This window comes from Zonotrichia albicollis, chromosome 4 (assembly GCF_047830755.1).
Source record: "Zonotrichia albicollis isolate bZonAlb1 chromosome 4, bZonAlb1.hap1, whole genome shotgun sequence".
NCBI lineage: Eukaryota > Metazoa > Chordata > Aves > Passeriformes > Passerellidae > Zonotrichia > Zonotrichia albicollis.
The window spans coordinates 56,338,281-56,362,424 of record NC_133822.1 but is presented as its reverse complement, the minus strand read 5'-3'; the positions used below and the strand labels follow the sequence as shown (position 1 = coordinate 56,362,424).

Below are 24,144 nucleotides of genomic sequence, written 5' to 3'. Positions count from 1 at the left end.
TAGTGATGATGGTGATGATCATGGTGATGATCACGATGAGGGAAATCATAGCAATGATGACAAGAATATCATATATTTCTTGGGTCTTAGTATTGATTACTACATCTATTGTCTTGAAAAGTGGTCACTGGCATGTAAGGAGATGTCTTTCTAGTTATATCCACCTCCCCAGCCATAATTTCCAGAGTTCTTCAAGTTAAAATGTTTTTGTTTGGCCTTTTTTAAACTTCTTCCCCAGATGGCAATGTAATGTTTCCTCCACAAATTCCTACTGTTTCCTGCATTACCACAGAATTCAGAAGATTTGTAGCTAAAGTCTAGGTAACACACAATTTTAACAATTTTGGTATACTGAAATGGATGCAAGAAACACAAATTCAAAATGCTAAAGATCGTTCAAAGTGTGAGCCATGATATAAAAAAGCTCCTGATGAATACAACAGCACTTGGTTTGCTCTGTATCTCTAAGAAAAGATTGGGATGGAAAGGCAAGAAGTCTTTGCTTAGAGTTTCATTGCCCCCAAAGTTCATTATGGAGATGGATGATATAGCTCAGTTAAATTAGTTGCTACAACCTACTGGCAGAAAGCAAATGCTTTGGTCTCCCGCACTGGCAAAAAAGGAGGCACGAGGGAACGGGTATGGCTGCCTAGTTTCACTCAAAGTCTGTTTTTTCTTTGGCTCCTAAAGAGTGAAGTGCAAATTAATAACAATTTTTGGAGGGGTTGTAAAAATGCCCAGAATCTGCCCCCTTAATGAGAAGACCTCCAGAAAGTCCTCAAGTGGTAATTGCAGGAGTGTCATATAAGCTCAGGGAAAAGACAGCTTCTGTCCTTTTGTTTCAGAGAGGCAAAGTGGAGATAACCTTGCTACCTTAGCAAGAGATTAAGGCAGGTAGTTTGGGAAGTATTTTGCAGATCATGAAGTTCTGCTGGGGACCAGGAGAGCAGAGAAGGACCTGTTTCTGGGCACAAGTAGGGCTGAAGAGGTACAATTTGGAATGGCAGTCAGAGTTTTCATCTGGTAGGATAGATTACATCAGTTTCTATTTGTGATTTTCTAATAGCATGATTTCCTTTTAATTCAAATCTATATGGATCAGCTATGGATCATCATAAATAGATCCTCAGTAGAATATAAATTATTTGTGGCTGCATTACTACAAGTAACACAATTCCTATTTGAACTGTTTTCAATCTTGTTTTACAGCTGTATGAAAAATCTGTTTCATAATCATGGATGTTTCCTGTAGATAGCCAGGGCATTGAGGCCCAAATCTCTATCTTATGAAGCCAGAAAACAACTTTCTTTCTTTTTTGTTTTTCTACTCTAAAGAATCCAACACAAAATGAATTTTCCTAAATGAACTGATTAGCTGGGTTATCCCGTTCTGCCTTTGCTAGTTCATGACACCCTTAAGCCAAAAGTAGCTAACACTCACAACCTCTTGAGGACCCTTTTGTCCTGGTCTTGTGTTTGACACTAGAGATTACAGCCATGTTTGGCTCACAGAATAAACCCTGCCAGCTCAAATTTGTGTCTCCATGTCAATCTGCCAGTCCTCCCCCAACAACGCAGACACAGGAGCAGTTTATTCCACTCAATAACTCTTTCTCTTGTGAGAACTAAATGATCAAAGTGAAATTGTCAGGAAATTATTTGGGTACCATCTTTATAATTCCTCAGCATTATTTCACTGCAAGATTAAAAAGATTATCTTGCACCACTTCTGTCTTCAGTATTCACCATTTACAAGAATGTGAACTGGGACTGGCTATGAAAATACATAAGCAGTTCTGTAGAATAAAAGAATGATCAAAATATTCTGATAATAATGTAAAACATGTTGGGATTTTCTTTTCATTCTACTAGGTTGTTTTTGTAGTTTCTTTTTCCTATAATAAATCTATACAGAACCAATAGATTACATTGTCTTTCATTCTTCTTATCTGTGCCACAAAGCATAAACTATTAATTTTTAAGCAAGAATCTAATTCCTTTTAGTGAACTGTGCCTTTCTCAAGTAGTAACAAAATCATGGAAAATAAAAAAAAAATCACCACCCAGATAACCAGAAAGCATGTCACAGTGCCAGCATCAACAACATAGTCATTCATTTCAGGACTGGGAACATTAGGGGTTTTTTTACTCAGAATTTATTTGTGTGAGAAAACAGAACCTAGGCTTTGATGAGAAAGGCTTTCATCTGATAATTGGATTTTTTCCATTTTTATGGGCCTCCACAGTGCTCCTAGGGACTCATATGTTTGAGTTAGTGACTCTCCCATATGGATTAAAAACCTTGGCCAGACTACACTGTTGTGCCAAAGTCAACCCTCTCTCTTAATGAGATACTGCAATACCTGCTGGAAATCTAAGTGCAGTGAATTGAAAAATATATAGTTCAGATGAAAACTCAAAAAAAGTAGAGCAAGGGCACAAGATGTTCAAACAACAGCTTCCAAGAGCATTGATGGATAAATTTTCTAAGAGAAAATTTTTATTTTAATTTTAAATTACTTTTTTTTTCCAAGAAATAAGAGAAGTTCTGAAAGGTGCACATTACAAGGATTTTTAAACATAAAAAGGGAAAGGAAAAAAATTTACCAAAATGAATTTCTCATCATTTGAAAATGAGTTTTGATGGAAAAACAGTGGACCTGAACAAAACTCCCCACTGAGACTGTTAGTCCATGCTACCCACGGGGTAGGCAGGGCAGGGCATGTGGAATGAGGACATACATCTGGAAAATGCAGCCCACTTCATTTTCCTAAGAGAAATACCTGGAATACCTGTGTTGAAATATCTCCTGAGAGACTGAAACTACAAGTATCCATAGCCTGTAGTTTGCACTATAGTGCAACCTATAGTTTTCTTTTTAGGAGCAGGACTGATGTCAGAGGAAGAAAAATGAAAAAATCAGAAAGAAAACACTTGAGAGACAAAAATATAAGTGCTTTGAACATTACAGATAGTGAAAAATCACCATTGAACTTAAGAAATTCTGATATTTCATTCACTGCATGATTAAAATATCTGAGATAGGGGCAGTTAACATTTCTCTCAGACTTTTAATGAACACATTGAGGTACTGTTATTTGCAAAATCCAACTCTACCAAATTATTTATAGAGCTGGCAACAAATATATCAGCAATGCAGAAATGTAAATAGTAGAATTTATACCTTTAACATTCTACCAGAGATCAGATCAGGTGGTGTCAAATGGCACAATGACTCCACTGTAGCATGTGAACAGAAGTTTGTGGCTTCCACCAGTTCTGGATCTGGATGACTGCACACAATCTGAATGCCTGTTTTCTTTGCAAATTAGTGCCTTTTGAGGAGCTTTGCTGCCAATACAGTCATGAGTGACACGGGTGATTCCTTGAAGCATTTCTGTTTTCAGTTCCTTTCAAGTCTGCTTATTATGCTGTGTAACTAACTACAATCAAAGGAAATGGAAAAAAAAAACCAAAAATCCTACCATTAACAATTGGATTAAGTCAAAAGGGAAAACTTCACTAAGAGCTAATTGACTGAAAGTCTTAGGAAGTCAGTGAGTGGCTGTATCAATATCCTATCAATAGAATGGATTGTATCTTGGATATTCTTACCCCGGATAAGGACATTCACCTGAGTTACAGATTTGCTCTAACAGGAAACTTTTTGTGGGGTAGAATTATTAACCACTAATTGAAGGGAGAGTGGAAAAAAAAAACCAGCAAGAAAAATCTACCAGCTGTAATTATAGTAAGACCTTCATACAAACCCATTCTTGCTCTGGTACTACTTTCACCCACCTTCTTCCTCTTCCTAACAGATAGAGACCTGTACTTGTCAGCTGAGCTGGGGCACTGCTTTTTCCATTATAAGGAACAGCAATATTTGGTACTTGCCCTTATCTGGTCTAATTATACAGAGGATAGAAATCATAATAGATGCAGTCATTTCAGAATAAATTAACCTGAAGCGTTACTATTCACCGCACAGCAGAATTTCTCACTATGTAGTCAGTATTTAGCTAAAATCAATATTTCTTTGACTACAATTTAAAGACCATTAAAACCCCACAATTTTATAGCTTTTCTACTGAAATTTGAGACTGCTAGCACTCAGAGAACTGAAATGTGATGAAACACAGTATAATGCAGACAGCTTACATGTCACCAGATGTAAGTGCCACAGAGACCCTGCAGATCCATTCTCACCTGAAAGAGCCTTGCCGATATTTCTTCCATATTCCTCTGATCAGATTGCAGACATTGAAAGGAAATAAATAGCTACCTGCATATAACACCCACAAACCAGCAAACAAATGGCATTTGAAATAAAGATATGCAGATTTATTTTTACAGCAAAGGGAAATATTTGAATTTGAACCTAAAGGGATACTAAGGAATAAAATAATAATTGGTTCTCTGTCAATAAATCTCATGCTAGAACAAATGGGTCTGAATGCCAAATGAAAGCGTCTCTCTTAGCACCCACTTTTATTTAGAGTATGTATATGTGTGTGTATGGGGTGTGTGTAGGTGTCCAGTTAACTGCTTACACATCAGGAAATGCATGGAAAATCAAATCCCATGGTGTGAAGCCAAAGAACCTGAACTGCCGTTATGCTGCTGATACCTGAAATCCACAACGGAATTTGAAACTGAAGTAGGGGTTCAATGTCACAAGCACACCAATTTTTATTTTTCTAAATTATATTAAGCTGCTTGGCATTTTATAAATGTACATAAAGAGTTAATTTAAACCAGGTGCTAGTAAGAGCTGGCAAAAGCTTTTTCTGACTTTGTGCTGCCTTCTCAAGATTTGTGATTGTCCCTCAATCACACCAGAATGATGAACAATTCATGGTTCAATCTGAAAACATATTCAAGGTTAATTAGATCAGGTTTCTTTTTAATTATGTTTCAATTTGTTGAACCAGTTAGTAATAAAATTTTTACTTCTTAGAAATCCAGAATCACAGAGGGGGAAGTACTTTAGAACAAAAAATATCTAAGATACTTTTATGTATATTTGTCAGTCTTTACAGGAATTCATTCTTATAAGACAGTGGCGATTGAAGCACTGAGTCAGGCTTGCACAACACAGAAACTTCCTGAATATGCTACAGAACTGCAGAGAAATATATTTTTACAACAAAAACCAATTTTTCAGCTTCCTTATCCACAAAATAAGGGGTGATGGTAAAATATCGCTATGTCTTGTGAACACAGGGAATGTAACAAGACAACAACAAGCCCTCAGCATTTATGCAGAAGTGCTGTTCTCCTCAGGGTCTCTGTCTGCGAGATGAATGCTGCCCGTGAACACGGATTCCTCTTGAGCCGAGGTATTCTCCAGCTGCTTGCTTGTGCAATGTGGAATCTGGCCACAGAAATACATGTAAATCCATGGGTTGGCACAACTATTTAAATTGCCAAGGAGCATTATAATGGTGAATGCTGAACCTAGAAGAAAGCAGTTAAAGGAATGAGAGATTAAATAAAGCACTCTTATAAATATAAGTCACATTTTCACAGTCTGCTGCTTTCTGCTGTATCTATTATTATGCTAAAACCAATCTAATATTAGGAAATTCCCATATCAATGCAATTTGAAATTGCTGAAGGTATAAAGCACACTTTATTGTATGCATTCAGAGTTAAATAGTTTCATATAGCTCTTTTTTGATGCAGTTGCATTAATTTTAAAAGTAATTACTAAGCTGTTAGATACAAATAAATACAGGTATATATTTTGACATAAATGTATGTAGAATAAGACTCAAATTCACACTGACAGGAGGAATTCTTAAAAAAAAGTTCAGAAACTACTGTTTTTATCAGGCAGGACTATTATATTTTTATCTCTTTTTTTTCCTCTTTATTTAGACTAGGTGATTTTAAAGTCACATATAGAGTCTGCCTTTCACAAAGAGGCAATAGCATAAATTTGACAAGCCCATTCTTGTTTACAACATGGTGTTTGATAACTCTCTCAGGCTTGCTTTTTTGCTTTATAAACAGATGGTTGAAAACTTTTGGCTGTTTCATAGTTTACTACAGAGATTTCATCAATATGATTTCAATAGTAAAAAAATAAGATGTCTTATAACTCCACTGTTCTACCCAGTAAATAAGAAACAATTTTATTACTTTGTATAGTCAATTGCTTCTTTTCACCTCAAGAACCCAAAATACTGCTATTATACCTAAAACCTCTAAAAGTCTGAGGCTTTGCTGAAGCACATGATACTTTTCCCCATGCTGTTCATGAATCTTTAAATTGTTAATTACTCCAGACACACACTCAAAGCAGACGCATGATGTTTTGATCACATAACACAAGAAGCTCCCTGTACCTAATTAAATATAGGAGATAATCAATCCAGGTATTTCTTTTTATTCCTCCTCAAATGACCACACATAACCTTTACACAAAAGCAAAATGCAAACATAAAGCACTCGAGAGCAGCGTGCCAGCCTGCTCTGCAGCTGTGGCTGAGGAGGGAGAGCATCTTACCTTCGGTCAGGATGCTGGGGAACCACACAGACCACAGCTGGGCAATGAAGAAAGGTGACCAACACAGAACATAGGCAACAACTGTCACCACTGTCATTTTTACAGTCTTGATCATAGCCTTTGAAATACAGTTCACACTGCTTGCTCGGGATGGCAGGACTTGATTCTGATTTGTTGCTTCACATTCATTCTGTTTTTTCACGTTTATATTTCTTCTGATTATTTTGCAAATCTTGACCTGGCATGTGATAAGGATTGCTGAGGGAATGAAGAATATAACTACAAAAATCCAAGTCACATATGCCCTTGGCCCCCAGGGCTGAATAAATTCACCCCAACATTCAAAGACACCTGGAGATATTTCAGTCTTAGAAAAGATAAATACCTGTGGTAGGCTAAGAATCAGTGCTATAGACCAGCTGCTGCAAATGGGGAAGTTCCAGAGAGCTCTCTTCTTTTGGAAAGTGACCATAGGGTAGCAAACAGCTTGATATCTGTCCACTGTCATGACCACTATCATATAAGTAGAGGCAAACATGCCCAGCAATTGTAGATACTTGATAATTCTGCACAAGAAATCTGGCCCTATGAAAACATCTGTAATATCCCAAATGAGCTGAGGTAGCACTTGGAAAAAGGCTACCACTAAGTCAGCAATGCTGAGGTGAAGCATGAACACATACATCCTAGACAGCTTCTTTCTTCTTCGCCACAGCACGAGTATGAGAATGAAATTGCCCACAGACGCTGTCAGAAATATGACCCCCAGAACAGCAATCTCTACTTGAGCTAATTGCTCATCTCTTTCTGGTCTTCCAATAGGATCTGACTGATTTGTCAAACTCAGGAATCTGTGAGGAGGAGGACTCTCGGTCTGATGTGTGTTATCCTGCACAGGAAATGAAAAATTCTTCATGATGCACAGAAGCTACTCACGGTAGCTGCCACTTGCGACTGAGGTTGACAGCAGTGAAGCACTGGCTGGCAAACAGACCAGCCTGGGTTCCAGTTTCAGGGTATCTTCGAGCAAATCTTCCTGCTCATGCGAACTAAAGCAGTGGGACTTGGATCGTGGTGAGATTCTGCCTCTTGCTGGCATGCCAAAAGGCTTTATATAGGCTCCAGCAGACAGAGCCTTATGTAACTGCAGAGCCCTCGGGTAGGCTGCAGGGACAGCAGCCAATGGCAGAGCGAGCCACACAATTGGGGGAAGATATAAATAAAAGGCAAACTTCAGAGGCTCAATGTGATTCAATTACTCACTTCAGTCAAAACCCGAACTTGTAAATAGCTGTGGCCAGACTCGCACTCAAATGCCCTTACTCGGGAGAGTTCTTGCAAAAATCTGTCTACGCAAACCAGAGGAGCACCCTTTAGCAGAAGTGGGAGGAAGGTTTATACGTAGATAAAATTGGATCCCTGAGCACATCATAACAGCAATCTCCAGGCTCCTGGGGCATGACCACATCCTAAATGCAGCACAGAGAAAGAAATGCATTTTTCCATAGCCTTTTTTTCCTTCTTCTCTCTTTTGGAGTCACCTGGTCCTAAAATAAAACGAAAAATATTTGTACTGCCCTAAAAATAATATTTTTATTTCAAAACATGGTCAAGACTTAGAGTTTTTTTCTCAGCAAAATGAAAAATAACACATGTGAAATAAATTACTTGTAATAGGACTGTGAGTCTACTGAGAATTTAATAAAAAAAAAGTGAAAATTCAGTGGCAAATCCAACTAAGGAAAAGGTCTCTATGATGAAACAATACACAAAGGTCTCTATTCTATTATAGTGCTAAAGTCTGTGAGATCATTTTTCAGTATCTAAACCTTTTCATTTTTGTAAATGTAAATTGAATCATGAACACAGGAAATTCATTGTTCTCCAACATTCCCATATGATTTTGCATAAAGTTTATGGCAGATAAGAATAGAAAATTTAAACTGATTTCTTTTTTTTTTTTATCTCTCAGCCTGTCCTCTTAATCACAAAAGAGAGAGATTAAATAAAATTGATCAGTTTAATATGAAAAATAACAGATATTTGTATGCAATCTTACTTGAAGCTATGGCACGCATATCCTTCTGGTTACAGTCAGGACACTGGTAGTTTGAAGTCTTTCTCAGCAGGAAACCAGTAAGGTGAAAAGCAATATCCATGCTGCATATATAGTACATAACACTAAACCTAAGCTGATTAATCACTGTGATCACAGTTATGTTAGAAGACCAGCTCAGGAAGATCACAGACAGACTAACACTTCTATGCCACTAAAGGTTTTCATGTACCAACAGTAGTGAAGGGCAAAATTCATAAAGAGGATGCTGAGGTAGACTACAAAAGTTTGGAAAACCTACATGACCTGTTTGCTCTCCCTCTTTCCCCCTTATCTGCCACCAGGCAATGGATGTTAATAGCTCATGAAAGGGTAAGACTGTGAGAACAGACAACAGAGAAGCTGAACAATCTCAGGAAGCTTTTCCACTGACAGCAGCTGTAAGTATCCATTATCTAGACTTGGCTGAACACTGCTGCAGCTGCCTGAGTCTACAAAAGCTTTTCTCTAAGACTGTGTTGCAAAGAGTAAGAATCACAACAACTTAATCTAATATACCTGATTTTTTTCCCTAAATTAAGGCCTATTTGTAGGAAACTTGGATTCCTGAAGTTGTTTCCTTTTAGTTTTCCCTCTCAGTTTGGAATCTAGCTCAATTAGCGGGAAATAGGCTTAGCAAGACCATAAGGGAAAAAATGGGTTTGCCTTAACCCTCACTCTCCCTTCACCCAGCAACTTGCAGAAGAGTAACTGAATTGACCACAAACAATAAACCCCTGGAAATGCTGCTGATAGCAAAAAACTGCTCTGGAGAGCAGCTGGGCTGATCTCTATCCTTCAAGGGAGACTAATTTTAAGGTGTGTGCTTCAAAATCATTTACCTTGACCATCTTCACTCCATAATTTAACAAAAAGGCAAGTGGGATCTTTATTCTTGCAGCAAGATATGATGTAAACACATTCATCTCAGCAGAGCTAGAATTAAGTGGGTTGAGACAGGAACATGTTGAACAGAATTTTAAGTTCGGGATCAGGCATGGAAGATAAACATAAATTTATATTTTATTATTATATTTCAATATCAAGAAATTATATGCAAGAAGCCCAGTATATGCAACCAAAGTAAATTCTGGGATAGTGTTGGAAGACTAACCAGAATATCATAGTTATTTGTATGATTGTTCACAACACATAAGGTATGGATAGACATATTTCAGGCAAATATGTTTTTTCAGCTATGCCTAGAATGGTCCAACAAGATCCCTGGGAACACACAACTCTTCCTCAGTCTACACACGCACACAGCACACAGTGTCTGGGCAACAGCCCAGGTGTTGGATCCAGATGTGGACACAGGCTAAAGGGCAAGCACACTGTGAAACAAGTAACCTTCTCTATGTTTATTAAAAGGGTGGTGGCCCTTCTTGTAAAAATTGTCCTAGTGATGTAAGACTCTATTCCATCTTGCATATAATCAGTACAATATGTGTTAATGGTTTCATAGCTTTATGATTGTTCCCTTTCAATCTTGTTCATCCATGCAAGCAGATAGTCATGAAAATGTTAAATTGAAATTTAATCCACTCTGGGAATATAACTTGCTGAAAAAAGAAAATTAAGATAACCGGTGAAAATGGTTAAGCAGTCTTAGCTGTTCATTTATGCCAATATTTTCCTCCCATTGCCCAGCTTTGCTTCATTGCAAACTGTATCTGTCCAAGTTAAATTCTTTTCCTAAATTATTTTAATTAACTTCTACTGAACTTCTCAGGGTGGACTGTCATCTAATGTTTGTTAGTTAGCTAGAGATTCAGCTCACAGATTAGGACTCCAACTTAGCTATCTGATCTGAATTTCAGAATCGCACAGCTGCTCAAGGCAGGGACAACACTGAATTCAGACCACTCCACCCAGGGTTTGTCCAGTCAGGTCTTGAAGACCACCAAGAGTTTAGAACCCCAAACCTCCCTGGGTAACTGGTTACAAATGCTTATTTCCATTGTGAAAAAGCTTTCCTTATGTGTCACCAGACCCTCCCCTTATTCAGGCCACCTTCTCTCATTCTTCTGGCATGACTTAAGTAAAAACCTGGCTTGGACCTCTTGCCAGCATCCTCCTAGGCACTGCATGTGTTAGTGCCTCTGAAGGTGTCTCTCCTCCAGGCAGACCAAGCTACACTGAGAGCATTGTGGAAAATGTTGTATTCAGGGAGTTAGTGATCTTGAACAGTACATGTCTGTTCTACTGAGCCTTGTACTTAAAGCCTGTGCTGACAGTGGTGAATATTTTGAATTAGATGACATCCCAGCCTGGTTGTTTGCCACACAAAAGAAAAGGCTCCACATTGTGGGAAGAAGGTGGAACCCCTCCACAGATGCCATCTGTACAGGGGAAGATCCATGTAATGTCTCTCAGATACTGCACAAAAACAGAGTTCCCAGCATTGGAAGGGACCTAAGATTTCCTCACTACCCATATTTCAGGGGTTTACCCTACCTTAAGAAAACAGCTATTTTATTATCCTCTTTATTCTTGCACCCCCTGGTCCAGAGTACAAGCCCAGCTCACTCAGCCTCCCCCACTAGGCTACATCTTCCAGCCCTCTGATCATCTTCACAGTGCAATGCTGAGCTCACTCATGCTCATCAACACCTCTCCTGGGCAGGGGCTCCAGAGGAAATATTCCACATGTGGTGAGTGGGGTGTGCTGAGCTGGTGGGGAACAAACACTTCCCCTGACCTATGAATTCCACATGACCTGTGTGTGTGTCAAGTCCCATCACAATCTTTGCCTTCCAAAAACTGCATGAATTGCAGTGCATTGCAGATTATTTTTGCCAAGTCAGGTGAGGAATATATGTGGAAGCAGGAATATATGCATTTTAGGGTTAAATGCCTTTGACCAGTTTCTAAAACTCAGAAACTGTTTAATTTTTGACAGACACTTATTAAATACAACTTGTGAAGGAAGAGGTCTGCAGTCTTTTACTTTGAAATGGATAAGCAAGTTCTAAAATGTTCATATTTAAGAAAAGATCAAGTGGGAAATATTGTGGTCTGCTTTTGATGTAAGAAACCCGGGTCTGCCTCTTTTCTCAGTAAGATTCTGCAGATGTGAAGAGCTAGTAGACTATCATTAGCACACTTGACAAGTCATGAAAACCAGCTAACTAAGAAAAACAAACTTTTGCATGATTTGCTACATATTTAGAGAATCTTAGAAAAATCAAAAAATATTTCCTTACTGCTGATGTGATTCGGTTTACTTCCAAACATTAAAATGTACAAAGAGCTTCCATAGGCCTTATAGGGAGAAAAGGACTAGACTGTGCAGTAAAAAACTCAGTTATCAAGAAGATGATAGAAATATTTACTTCTTAATACTTTTTTACATAAAATACTTACTTAGTAGTATATTCTGGGGTAGATAAAATGATTAGCTATAACATTGCATTGAAATTGCCCTATGGTTAGAGACTACATTTGAGGAGATGTATTAAGTAATGTAAATACATATCAGTAGCATAAAATTTTATGAGAACTGCTTCTGGAAGTAGTGCAATGGATAGCAAATGGATTCTTTCCTACAGGAGATAGTAACAGTTATGCATTAATGCTGTTCAATACTTAGCCTGTAGCACAGATGCATTTACAGCAAGGTAGGTCCATATTTTTCACTAATGTAATTCTGCTTATTTCCAGAACATGATGGATAAACTACTTTGCTGTAAGTCTTTTTTTACTGAACTAAAATTATGTACACCATAGTGATGCTGTACAATTTCCTACAGTTCTGGATTCTTAAAAAGAAATCCCACCATTAGTATAGTAGTTATATTAATATACAAGGTTCTTTGGACCCAACTTAACAGTACACTTCAACCTTATATAGTTAAAAAGTTACATCTAAAGGCAATGTGCCTAGAGAAGACAGAGACAAATACATCACAGACATTATTACAGACAGCATATAATGAGTCATGCAGTGTAGGCAGCTACCAATGCCATTGTCACCACAAGGAGACACAAAATGACAAATAGCATCAATAACTTTATTCCTCAGAAAGAGTTAAGCTTTGATTCAGACAAAACCATTTCTGGTCAGGAAGGAGAGCTCTTAGTGAAGCCAAAAGATTATAGAAAATGTCAGGACAACCCGAAATCTCATCCATTTCCAGTCAAGATGAACTAGACACCACCCTTAACTTTTCCAATCAATATTATAATGAACACAGGACAATATTTTGTCCTGCTAGTGCTGTTTATACAGAAGGGAACTGTGCACATCTGTGTTTGGTGTACATGTGTTATGTGCGTGTAAACACTGCTCTCCTGCACACACGTGACCTGGATGTCTGCCACTTTATAAGAAACTCTGTTCATTTCCCAAATGAGTAAATTAACTGTGTATTTAAAGGAAGAGGGTATTGCTTTAGTAAGATTAAAGGCTACATCAAATCAGATGCAGGTCTATACAGCCTTAGAATGTAGGACTGCAACGCATCAAACAACTATACTTACTGTTAGGCAATATTTTGGAACTAGACCTTTTTAAATTGAGTGCATCCTCCAGTAGGAATTAGATACAGGAATGAAAGCCAGAGGGAAAAAAAAATGTGTATGGGCCCCCTGTGACTTGTAACTAGGCACATCCCAGATGCTCACCACAAAACAGCACCACTAACTACGCAGAGTACTACGTGCCTCTTTTTAATCCCTAGGGAGATTACGTCTGAAACAATAACTTTTAAACCTGTTTTAGTAAGAACTTTATTATGTGCTGTTGCTGACCTCATTCACTAGGTAAGTTTCTGATTTTACAGCTGTTAATGACAGCAGTGAGTGAGGGTGCTACTGGGTCCAAAGCCTGGAACCAGTTTGCTTAATTCATGTTCTTATTATGGTGCTAGAATTATCTTCCACAATTTGTAAGCCATTCTCTAAGTAATGCTTCTTTCCTATTGCTGCTGTAAAATGTCATGCAACTTTAATAAAGTGTTTGCCCACAGAGTACAGAGCTTTTACTCTTTCTCGTACAACTTCCATCAGGCTATTTTAAGACAGAAATAAATCATTATAAATCAGTTATATAGGCTTCTGCCAAAAACTGTCTTTTTCATTTTCAGCATTCCAGACAGTCTGGGTTCTCTATTAGGATGTTAAATGGCCTGAGAGCTCACCTGCCACCAGGGTCGTGGAAAGCAACTGACAGAAAAGCAGCTTCACCAAGGCTAGTCAGAGTGAAGAAAAATGGACAAATATGTGTAACTTTAGGAGAAGAAACTATGATGAACTGGTTTTGATCAAGAATAACAATGCACTTTTTCCACAGATATGAAATTAAAAACATAGCTTTTTATTAAAGGAAAAAAATGCTTTAATTTTTTTAGTACAACACAGAGAGGTCCAGAGCAAAGATCAGCCACATCAATAATTTAATTAAAAGACAATGTAAATAAAAATGGCAGTCAGTGTCTCCAGAAATACTCAGTAATCAGTAGCAAACACTATGGACAGTGAATTAACACCAGCAGACCTAAAGGGACCCTGCATTTTGATCTCCTTCCATTTATGCAAAAAAACCTTGGGTGACACTGTGGACGGACAGAATGTAAGAGAATAGTGCGGAAGGTGTCTCACCCCTGAGGAGCTGCAGCTGCACTAATCACCAAAGATCAGGAACAGGCCTGCCCTTAACAGGCCACAGCTGTGTCCAATAAGAAGAGTGTTACAAAAGAGTGGGTTAGCTAGGTGAGGAGGGGGATTGAGTTTGTTGGCTGTGCTGTGAGGAAGAAGGGGTCAGTGCTGCAAGGAGTGCCCATGAGAAATCACCAAGAAGGTATGGAACGTTTGCAATAAGATGGCAACATGGACACTTGCACAATCATACACTCAACCAGATGCTGTGGTAACAAAATTCACATCTATCACTTTCTGAGTGATGAAAGGTGACAGAATGACTCTTATGATAATCACAGGGGGCTGAAGAGGAATTCATAATATGACCTCTAACACAAGTCTGAATTTTAAATTCTAGGTAATCAACTACATTATTCATATCTAGTTTACAATAATTTGATTGGCATACTCTTGTTTTGGCAGATAGATTTCTAGAATGCACAAAAGGGCAGAGACCATCAGCTATGAGCAGTGTAGACACAGGAAATCAAGCACTGAGGAAGAACGACAAGGTGGGATTTGGTGGCATTTGTTGCAGTTCTAGTACTGTGTATGCACATCACAATTAGCTAGGAGAACTGACATTTTAGAGTAAGATTCAGAATCTTGGGGATTCTGACCCTTATGCTCTAGAGGATGTATCTGGGAGAGGAAGGGGATAATGATAAAAAATATTCACTGGCTTCTAGGTGAACTGTTTACATGCTATTTGGCACACTATAATATTCTATGAAGAGAGTTGCTCCCTTAGCAAACTTGTTACTTATACATTGTCTAAGATTCAATGACAATAAGGAGCAAAGCAGCCTGATTACTTTGGGTAACTGAAGCAAGTCAATGATACTAAGCAGCTGCAATCTAAGTCTTACATCATTTGCTCTTTGGATTTACAGAAGACAATTTCACAATGATGTGACTACCTGGTTTTTTTTAAAGTTTCTCTTTTATTTGAGTTGCTTAACCCTATCTAAGGCTTCTGAAATTTTCAGCTCTTTGAAAAGAGCAAAATATTGAAGTGAAGTAACAGATAAAAAGCGATACGAAAATAATGCAGGAAAGTTCCACTTGATTATTTTCAGTGTTTGTGCCAAAAACCACATCCAAATGAAAGGTTGCAGAAAGATCCATGCTGTCACAACCACGTGTTCAGTTGTCTTAATTCTGATTACTTCGGGAGTTTTCAGTGAATGTTCATTCAAGCTGGCAATTAACTATTCAATGTTCTATCCCTGAAAACAATGAAATGTTTTCCCATTTTTGTCTGCCATCTAGTGTTAAGAGGCAGAATACTTGTGTTTGCAAAGCCTAAAATATTTGCTAGCACTACACATTTGCTAGCTTCTGTCCATGTCATATTATGCTGATGAAAAAACAAAACAGTGTTTCCTCTACACCATTATTAGTAGAATACTGCTCTGCTAATGTATGTTAACTCGTCACAGTGCCTTGAAATACTTGGGTTTTTTTTTTTAAATGCACATTTTGTGCATTTGTTTGAGTCTCTTAGGTGATAATTTTGTGTTTTCAGAACACCATCCATAAGCAATATGACAAGTAAAAAGTAAATAATGCCATACATAAAAATGCTATTCATATAATATCTTTTTATCAAACATACAGTGAGAGTATGTGCAAAGCTATTTTCTCAAAACAAAAACTCCCTCATTTCATAGATCAAGACTGAGAATCCTAGACTGACAAATTTTAGAACCATTATTTCTGATAAATATCCAATTTTTATCCAACTGCCTCATAACCCATTATGACTTTCCCTTCAAGCAGCAGTCCAAGACAAACATACAACTATGAATGTTAGAAATAATTAATGGCATTGAAAAGTATAGCATGCACATAAATGAACACAGGTAACTCACCTGAATTTTGACACCACAATACTTTGGCCATAACATGACAAAAATCACGTACACCAAACAACTCTCTTTCTTTAAAACAGGAAGATTCACCACAACTGATGTGTAACTTGATTTACAAGTTTTCATTCTACCTATAAAATCATGTAGTAACAGGTATAATGAGAAAATGTTTTGAAAGCCTTTGATTTTTTGGAATTTAGTAGCAGAGAAAGAATGTATTAAAATCAAACCACTCTGTGTTTTCCTGAACTGAATACAATCATGTTTTATGGGACCACTCTGAAAGAGCTTGAGTGCTGGGTATGCAACCTAGTAGAGATCAACAAAAACCAATCAATAATAACAACAGATTTCTCTCTTGATACTTCCAGGGAAAATACTGAAATGGAAGTATTTTTCAAATAGCCTATATACATCCTATTAAAATTTAAATATATTTCCAAATAATTTAAATGAGATTATATCTATATTAAATGAAAACAACTACAGAGGTAGCTTCTGTCTGAATACCATATGTGAACTCTTCTCTCTTATCTAAAAACTAGGTATTCAGTCAAACACAATGAACTCATCTTAGATTTTATAAGCTCTCTTAGTAGTCAATCTTTTACATATATTTGAGATCATTTTTTCTTAATGTCATGACTACAGTAAAGAGAATACTAAATTGGCAAAACATTTGAGATGATGCAAAATTTGTGCCTGGGAATACATATATTTATCTTTTCCTGTCCAGTGTTTTTCAGTTCTTTTGTATTGTTTCATGGTTGTTTTGAGAAGCTGATGGATCACACACCTCTGAACATGCCAGATCAGACAGGTCTGCCCATCCTTGGGGAGAGCAATATGGCAAGAACACATGGGTTTGTGATTGGGCCAGAAATGCAAAATCCTTGAATCTTTTCCTTAGTAATGGTGTGAATCAACACACCATTCATTGTACATATCCCAGTGGTGAGACAAATGTCTGAGCAGGCACAGGAGACAATTTTACAATGAGATTATGGGATAAAGTGTGACTGTTAAGAAAGGACGTACAGCTAAAAGGGATCAGTTGCCTCCTAGCTCAAATACCTTATTTGCCAGTCAAAGGGAGGCAGGATGTGCCCTGGCAGGATGAAGCTTATCATGTTCAAACTTCCTTCTTACTGAAGTTGTAGGTGTTGTTTTGCCTTAGCTTTTGTTGCTGTAAGAAAGCAAGCCACCCTGCTTAAAGCCAGCTCAGACTGTGGCTTCAGATGGGTGACTGCTTCTTAAGTCATCTGATGAGACGCAACTCGGTTCAGCACACTGGCAGACACACTAGAGCCCTGGGGCTTACAGGAGAGCAAACACACCCAGGGAAGCTGCTAAAGCTGACACTGCTACACATTCTAAAACTATCTGTAGTGTGTTGCTCTCATAACAGCATTCAGGCTTTTACATGAAGTAACTCATACATCAAGAGGAAGTGAAACCTCCCTGCTTAGCTGCATCTGGCACCTAAGGCAGACCCCACTACTGTTTGAAGTATTTGGTTTAAAAATAAACTTAAGCATATATAATGAAATCCTGTGAAAAATTAAAGAAGATTAGATGAATCTTGAAAACATAAGTACACCACCCCTAGATAATACAAGCGGATGTGCAGTAATCTACAAACAAGGCAGGCAGACCATACCAGCAGAACAGGACAGAAGGCAGCAACTCTGGAAACATTAATAGGGAACAGATAAGCACCTGGGTATGAACTGCCACTGTAATGTGCAAAAGGATCCTAATCATACATGGCTCGTGAGTAATTTGTGGCCACTGAGTGCTTCACCAAGGAAGCTACATGCCTTGAGTGTAAAATTGTCATTGCATTGGGTTAATGTGATAAGGTTTTGGTGGGGAAGAATGGGGAGTGGGACTACAGGGGGGGGTTTCTGCAAAAAAGCATCAGAAGGTGCCCCTGTGTTGGAAGGTGTCCATTCCAGCAGGCTCCAAGATGAACCTGTCACTGGCCAAAGCTGGGCCCATCAGCAATGGTGGGGTGCTCCTGTGATAACATGTTAAGAAAGGGTAAAAGCTTCTGTGCAACAGCAGATGGAAGAGAGGGGTGAGAATATGTAAAGGGAACAACTTTGAAGGCATTTGGGTCAGTGAAGAAGGAGGGGAAGGATGTGCTCCAGGTGTTGGAGCAGAGATTCCCCTGCAGGTCCACACCAGAGCAGGCAGGGGCCTATGACCCCATGGGAAACCTGCACTGGAGCAGGCTCTTGGCAGGGCCTGTGGTCCCATGGAGACAGGAGCCCAGCAGGAGCAGGTTTGCTGTCAGAGCCTGCAGGAGACCCACTCTGAGCAGTCTATTCCTGAAGGACTGACCCTGTGGAAGGGACCCTTGCTGGAGGAGTTTGTGAAAATTGCAGCCCGTGGGAAAGACTAACACTGCAGAAACTTGTGGAAGACTGTCTCCTGTGGGAAGGACACCATGCTGGAGCAGGGGAAGAGTTGAGAAGTCTCCCACTGAGGAAGAAGGGGTGGCATAGACTATGTGTTGAACTGGCTGCAGAACCCATTCCTCATCCCCCTGCTCTGCTGTATGGGGAGCAGGGAGAGAACCTGAGAGGGAAGTTGAGCTTGGAAGAAAGGGAGGAGGAAAGTTTTAAGACTTGATTTTTTTTTCCTCATTACCCTACTCTGATTTGATTTGTAATAAATTCAACTAATTTCTCCACACTAAGTCTGTTCTGCCCATGATGGTAAATGGTGCATGATCTCTCTCTGTCCTTATTTCAATTCACAAACCTGTTCTATTTTCTCTCCCCTGACCAATTGAGGAAGCGTGTGACAGAGTGACTTTGGTGGGCACCTGGTATCCAGATAGGGATGTCCTGCTCTGGGAGATATGGCGAATTTAACCTGTGCAATTTATAAAAAAATACATGATAAAAATTACAATATGTAAGAAGTATAAATTTTCCTTTGAGGAATAAAATTCAAGGCAAGGAAATTAATTTACTTCTTTAGTTATGAGGAAGAACAGAAGCAGACAACTGGGATCTGAAGTTGTGTGACCTGACCTTCTTAACCCTGATGGTAAGGCCTCTATTGTCCCACCTGAGCACACAGTGCATCCATCCTCTCTTACAGTTGATACCTGAAGTTTTAGCAACTTCATTAAAGCTGTGTTTCAAGCAGGCCATGCAGGCAGGAATCTCAGGGCCTGCTGCTGCTCTGAAGTCCAGCTGGGGAAGACCAAGGTGCCCCCTAATGCTGTCCAACCCATGAAAAACATGCTGTCATTGCTGTCTAACCATTAAACAGGAGATAGGGGGGAGCATGTTCCCAAGGCACCTGCACTGAGGAGCTACAAAGGCTGGCTAGGGACCCTTCTCTTCCCAGCCCCGTGCTCCCAGTGACTGCACAGGGTGCGGCATCAAGAGCCCAGCGCTGGCAGCAGCGTGGGGCACAACCTGATCTGCTGTGCCCGGCCTGAAAGGCTGTCCTGGGCTGCACCGAAAGCAGCGCGGGCAGCAGCACGAAGGGACGGGATTCTGCCCCTCTACTCCCACCTGCACCCAGCTCTGGAGCCCTCAACATTAGAAGGACATGGACATCCTAGAGCAAGCCCAGAGAAGGCCCATGAAGCTGGTAAGGCAACCGGAGCACCTCCCCTCAAAGGACAGGGTGAGAAAGTGCGGGCTGCTTTCTGGTTCTGTGGGGACCTCAAGTACCTGAAAGGGACTGACGGAAAAGGCAAAGAGGACAGAAACTATAGCGACAAGACAGTGAAAAATGAGCACAAATTGAAAGACGGGAAACTGAGGTTAGATAGTAGGAAGAAATTCTTCCCTGTGAGGGTGGAAAGGCACCAGAACAGGTTGCCCAGGATGTGGATGCCCTGACTGGGGCAGTGCTCAAAGGGAGGCTGGACGGGGCTTTCAGCGGTCCGGGACTCGGATATCGCTCCCCGTCAGTTCCACCCCCGCCCTCAGCAGCCCCGCGAGCGCCCGGCGCCGCCCCGCCCCGCCCTCCGCGTGCCGCACCGCACGTCGCCACCCGCCCCGGCGCGCGCGCAGGCGCAGCAGCCCCGCCCCGGCCCCAACCTCGCGCTGCCCGGCCCCGCCCCGCCCCGAGAGCCGTCTCGCGTCACGCGCGTCACCCCCTGAGCCCCCCCCCCCCCCCCCGCCCCGGCGGCGGCGGTCCGTGGGGCGCTGCCGCGCGCCCCAGCTGTTTCCGGCGCGCGGGGCAGCGCAGGCGCAGTGCCGCCCGCCGCGGGTGTTGTGGTGCCGGGCCCGGGCGCCTCCCGCCCCTCCGCCGGGGCGGCACCGCTCGCGAGGGCGCGGCCCCGGCCTGCCGTTCGGCCCGGGCAGAGGGGGGCGGCGGGAGCCGCTGTCCAGCAGGTACCGCCTCCGGCACGGGCCGCGCCGCGCCGCCACCGGGTCGGGCCGCGTCTCCAGCGAGTCGTGGGGCAAATGAGGACGGGGGGAGCGGGATGAGCGCGTGCCGGGCACGCGGGGCTCGCTCGCGTAACGGGAGGTGGGCCGGGGACAGCGGGGCCTGGACTCGGTGCTTGTTTACAACGCCGCTCTCGGCAGCGTTTCGGGGAAATGGCGCAAGGCAGGAACAGCGGCCGCGCCTGCCCCCGGGACAGGCGGCGCCCCCGTGCTTATATAGCCCGGGCCGGCCTGGGGCCCGCAGCCCGGCTGCGCGGCGGTCACCCGGCGGGACGGGCACGGCGTAGGCAGAGGAGACTGTAAGTAAGGGTGGTGCTGCCGGCGGGGCTTCGCCTCTGCTCTCACTGTGAAGTCGGCCTGCCCAGGAGTTGGCCTGCGTGCCTGCCTGGCAGCCCTTCTTGGCATTTGTCACGGGCGCTGGAGAAGCCTGGGCTTGCTTTTCCGGCCAATAATGGTTTTGCTCCTGCCATATCAGCACAACTCTGGTGTGCTGTGTAAAACGCTGCTCCACCAGTTGCACCTTTCTTTGCAGAGTAAGGAGTATAGCCTGCCCTTGGCTCTTAGGATGGGCACGTTTTGTTGAACTTTGATCAACACTTGGTGTCACTTCTCCCCTGTGAGGAATTCTGCCAAGGGGTGGTAATATAATGACATTTGAAACGTTGTGTCTGCATAAGATAATTTGCAGATGAAACTGCAATCAATTTTCTATGTCATTAAGTACTTTTGAGAAGTGTCACATATTGCTCAAGATGAGTTTAAACTGTCCTTTAGGGAGTACTGTTTTGAAATGTTGGTGTGAGCTACCAAATGTCCTGAGCAGTGGATTTCCCCATGAGATTATTTTATTTGATTTGAATGTTTATCTGTCTTTGCCAAAAGAATACAGAAGCTTCATCTGTTTTAAACACCTCTGTGATTTTAGTTTAACTTGTTTCTGGTTTGGGGTCTCCATTGTTGGTTTTAATTTTTGTTTTGTTTTTTTTCTTTTTCAGACAACACTACATTACGGGACTTACTTATTGACATATATTTTTTTGGAATGAAGTAGAAAGCAACGTAGAAAAGGTGCAATTATTTATAAGTTATGACAGTTCATTTATCCTTGGATGCATATTTATTCTTTTTGATTAACCCAAAAAGTCTTTGGTGGAAGCAGAGAAACAAATACCTGTGTTTCTGTAGACCTAAAGCCTGCTGGAGGACAAATCATGCTGCACACCTGAGAGTTTTTCATACAAGTCAGCCTTGGGCCAAAAGCAGAACATTTTGGTATAACAAGTGCATTAGTAGCCATGAGTTTTTATACTACAGAGTTTCCAAACTTTTAACTTCTTCTTCTAAAGGACTTGCCAGGGTGAGCATTCGCATGTCACGAATTAAGAGTACGATAGAATCTGTTTCGAAGGCAGTGTCTGGCACTCACAGTGAGCTGGTGTCACGGATAGCTCGATTAAAGTCCCACTCAGGTACTTTGGGTAAAGCAAATAAAAGTAGTGCAGATGCAAATAACATCAGCACAAATCTAGAAAATGATAAGCAAGTTACAGATGTCAAAACTCAGGACGATTGCAACAGAGGCCCTGCAAAGAAATCCACTTGTGCAAGTGAAAACTTGGAATCTGTGTTAGTAGGTTCAAACGCCACTTGTCAAGATACCCCAGAAGTTTCAGCAGCTGCTAAAAGCCACCTTTTTCATGTAAGCTACTTTTCTACAAATTTTGGAGAGACTTACAACTTTGTCGCTGATCATATCAACTCTTACTTTAACAATTCTGTTATGGAGCATGGAAGAAAAAAGAATTCTTTATTACAGGACTCTGAAAGTGAGGAGAGGAATAAGCTTGATTCATCAGCAAATACTGTAACAAGCGAAGAAAAGAGAGTGAATTCAGCAGGCACTTTAGCTCCTGAAGCACAGATCTTGGGTACTGAAAAGACAAATACTGCTCTCCCAGTTTCCACTAAAAAAAGTTTTACAGACTTTCTTTCATATCCCAGTAACAGCGTACAAGCTTTTGTCGACAGCTATATTGGTGGGTTGGTTCCAAAGTTAAGATCTGATACAAAAGTTGTTCCACCAGAAAAGACTAAACAGCAGGAACAAGAAGTGTCTGAGAAGAGTGATGAGGACAAAGCAAAAGAGACCAAGACTGCAGAAGAGAGGGAAAGGCATCTGTCTCTTCAGAGAGAAAAGGCAAGTCTTTGTTTTGTGTTAATTTATGTATTATTTCTGTGTGTATTTTATACAAGTGTGTATATGTGCTACTCTAGTGTATATATCTATATTTAAGCATAGACATGCACACATTTAATTATGTAAATCAATATATACCCATGTATATACTTACATACATATATACACATACTTCTACTTATATATAAGTATGTATGTGGTGTTCCTGCCCACAGCAGGGAGGTTGGAACTAGGTGACCTTTAAGGCCTCTTCCAACCCAAACTGTTCTCTGATTCATTCTGTGCACTTTTATAAATGAATACATATATAAAATGATATAGATTTTATCTATATGTATGCATACTATAGGTAAACTTACAAACATATATATGTACTTAAAAGTAGGTATAGATACATCTGTGTTTAAGTATTCAGTGTTTTATGCAGGTATAGATCTGTTTATGCAAGTTTATATATGAAGAGTGTCTAAGTATGTGTATATATACACACACCTGTGTGTGTGTGTGCTGTAGGTACATATATTTAGTTCATATATGCATAGAGTCCATAATTACAGACAGATCTAATTGTGGTATTTTTTGTAGTTATAGTAATTTTACAGTTTATGGTTTGTTAATGGTTTAAATACAGAGAGTTGCCTTGAAAGTCCATCTGAATACATATTGACCTATTTGTTTGGGGTATTCTTGCTGTAAACTTGATTTTGTTTTCTACTAAATAAAGAATCATAATATTTTTGTTGACAATTTAAGCAGTGCTTACTTGGAACCTATAGGAGCTCTCTAGTACAACATGCTGTTCATTGCTTCTGAGAAATCTTAAAATAACACTTGGAAATTAGTCTTGACAAATTTCACATTTCTCAGAGTAGTTTTATGTTGTCTGTTTGTCTTCTTTAGATCATTGCAAGAGTGAGTATTGATAACAGGACTCGAGCTTTAGTTCAAGCCCTGCGGAGATCTGCTAATCTAAAAGTCTGCATCAACAGGGTTGAAGAACTGACCTATCATCTTCTAGAATTTCCAGAGAGCAGAGGAGTTGCAATTAAGGTGCCAATAGTTTTTATACTTACATAAAAATCAATCTGACAAATGATTGATACAGAACAACATAAAACCTCCTTCTGTGCTTTTGTGGACTAGTCATATTTCCTGTTTGTAAGGATTGTAGTTTGAGTGTCTCTTTTTATAACTTTTTTAGCTGTTTGAAGCAGATGCATGTGCAAGCTACTGTGAGTTTAGCTAAAGGCTGTTAAGATTGCAATGTTTAATTTAGAAGCATACGGCATGGTCATGTGGATAGGAGGTATAGCTTTTTCCAGTGGTAGATAAAGGTCGTACACTGTGTCCCCTGTGGCAGTTGACCAAATGGCAATGTGCTGTACAGTTGATCTGTAAATGC

At 40.4% G+C, this 24,144-nt stretch overlaps 2 protein-coding genes across 3 annotated transcripts in view; one reads left to right on the top strand and one right to left on the bottom strand.

Moving 5' to 3' along the window:
* Positions 1-2,546: 2,546 nt before the first annotated feature.
* LOC102065813 (arg8-vasotocin receptor) lies at positions 2,547-7,956 on the bottom strand. The gene is made up of 2 exons (XM_005480502.4): positions 6,516-7,956; positions 2,547-5,461 (listed from the first exon to the last, which is right to left on the bottom strand). Exons 1-2 carry the CDS (start codon positions 7,429-7,431, stop codon positions 5,262-5,264), a joined length of 1,116 nt encoding a protein of 371 aa, XP_005480559.1. The 5' UTR covers positions 7,432-7,956; the 3' UTR covers positions 2,547-5,261.
* A 12,392-nt stretch (positions 7,957-20,348) lies between these two features.
* The window catches only part of PNPLA8 (patatin like domain 8, phospholipase A2), a 34,915-nt gene continuing 31,119 nt past the window's right edge, over positions 20,349-24,144 (top strand). The window contains exons 1-3 of one of the 2 annotated variants that reach the window (XM_074539892.1): positions 20,349-20,491; positions 21,541-22,742; positions 23,643-23,792. In XM_074539892.1, the coding sequence (XP_074395993.1) occupies positions 21,633-22,742; positions 23,643-23,792 (1,260 nt within the window). In that variant the 5' untranslated portion in view covers positions 20,349-20,491; positions 21,541-21,632. Of the gene's footprint in view, positions 20,492-20,702; positions 20,845-21,540; positions 22,743-23,642; positions 23,793-24,144 lie in introns of those variants that run through there. The other variant, XM_074539893.1, reaches the window with a different exon arrangement.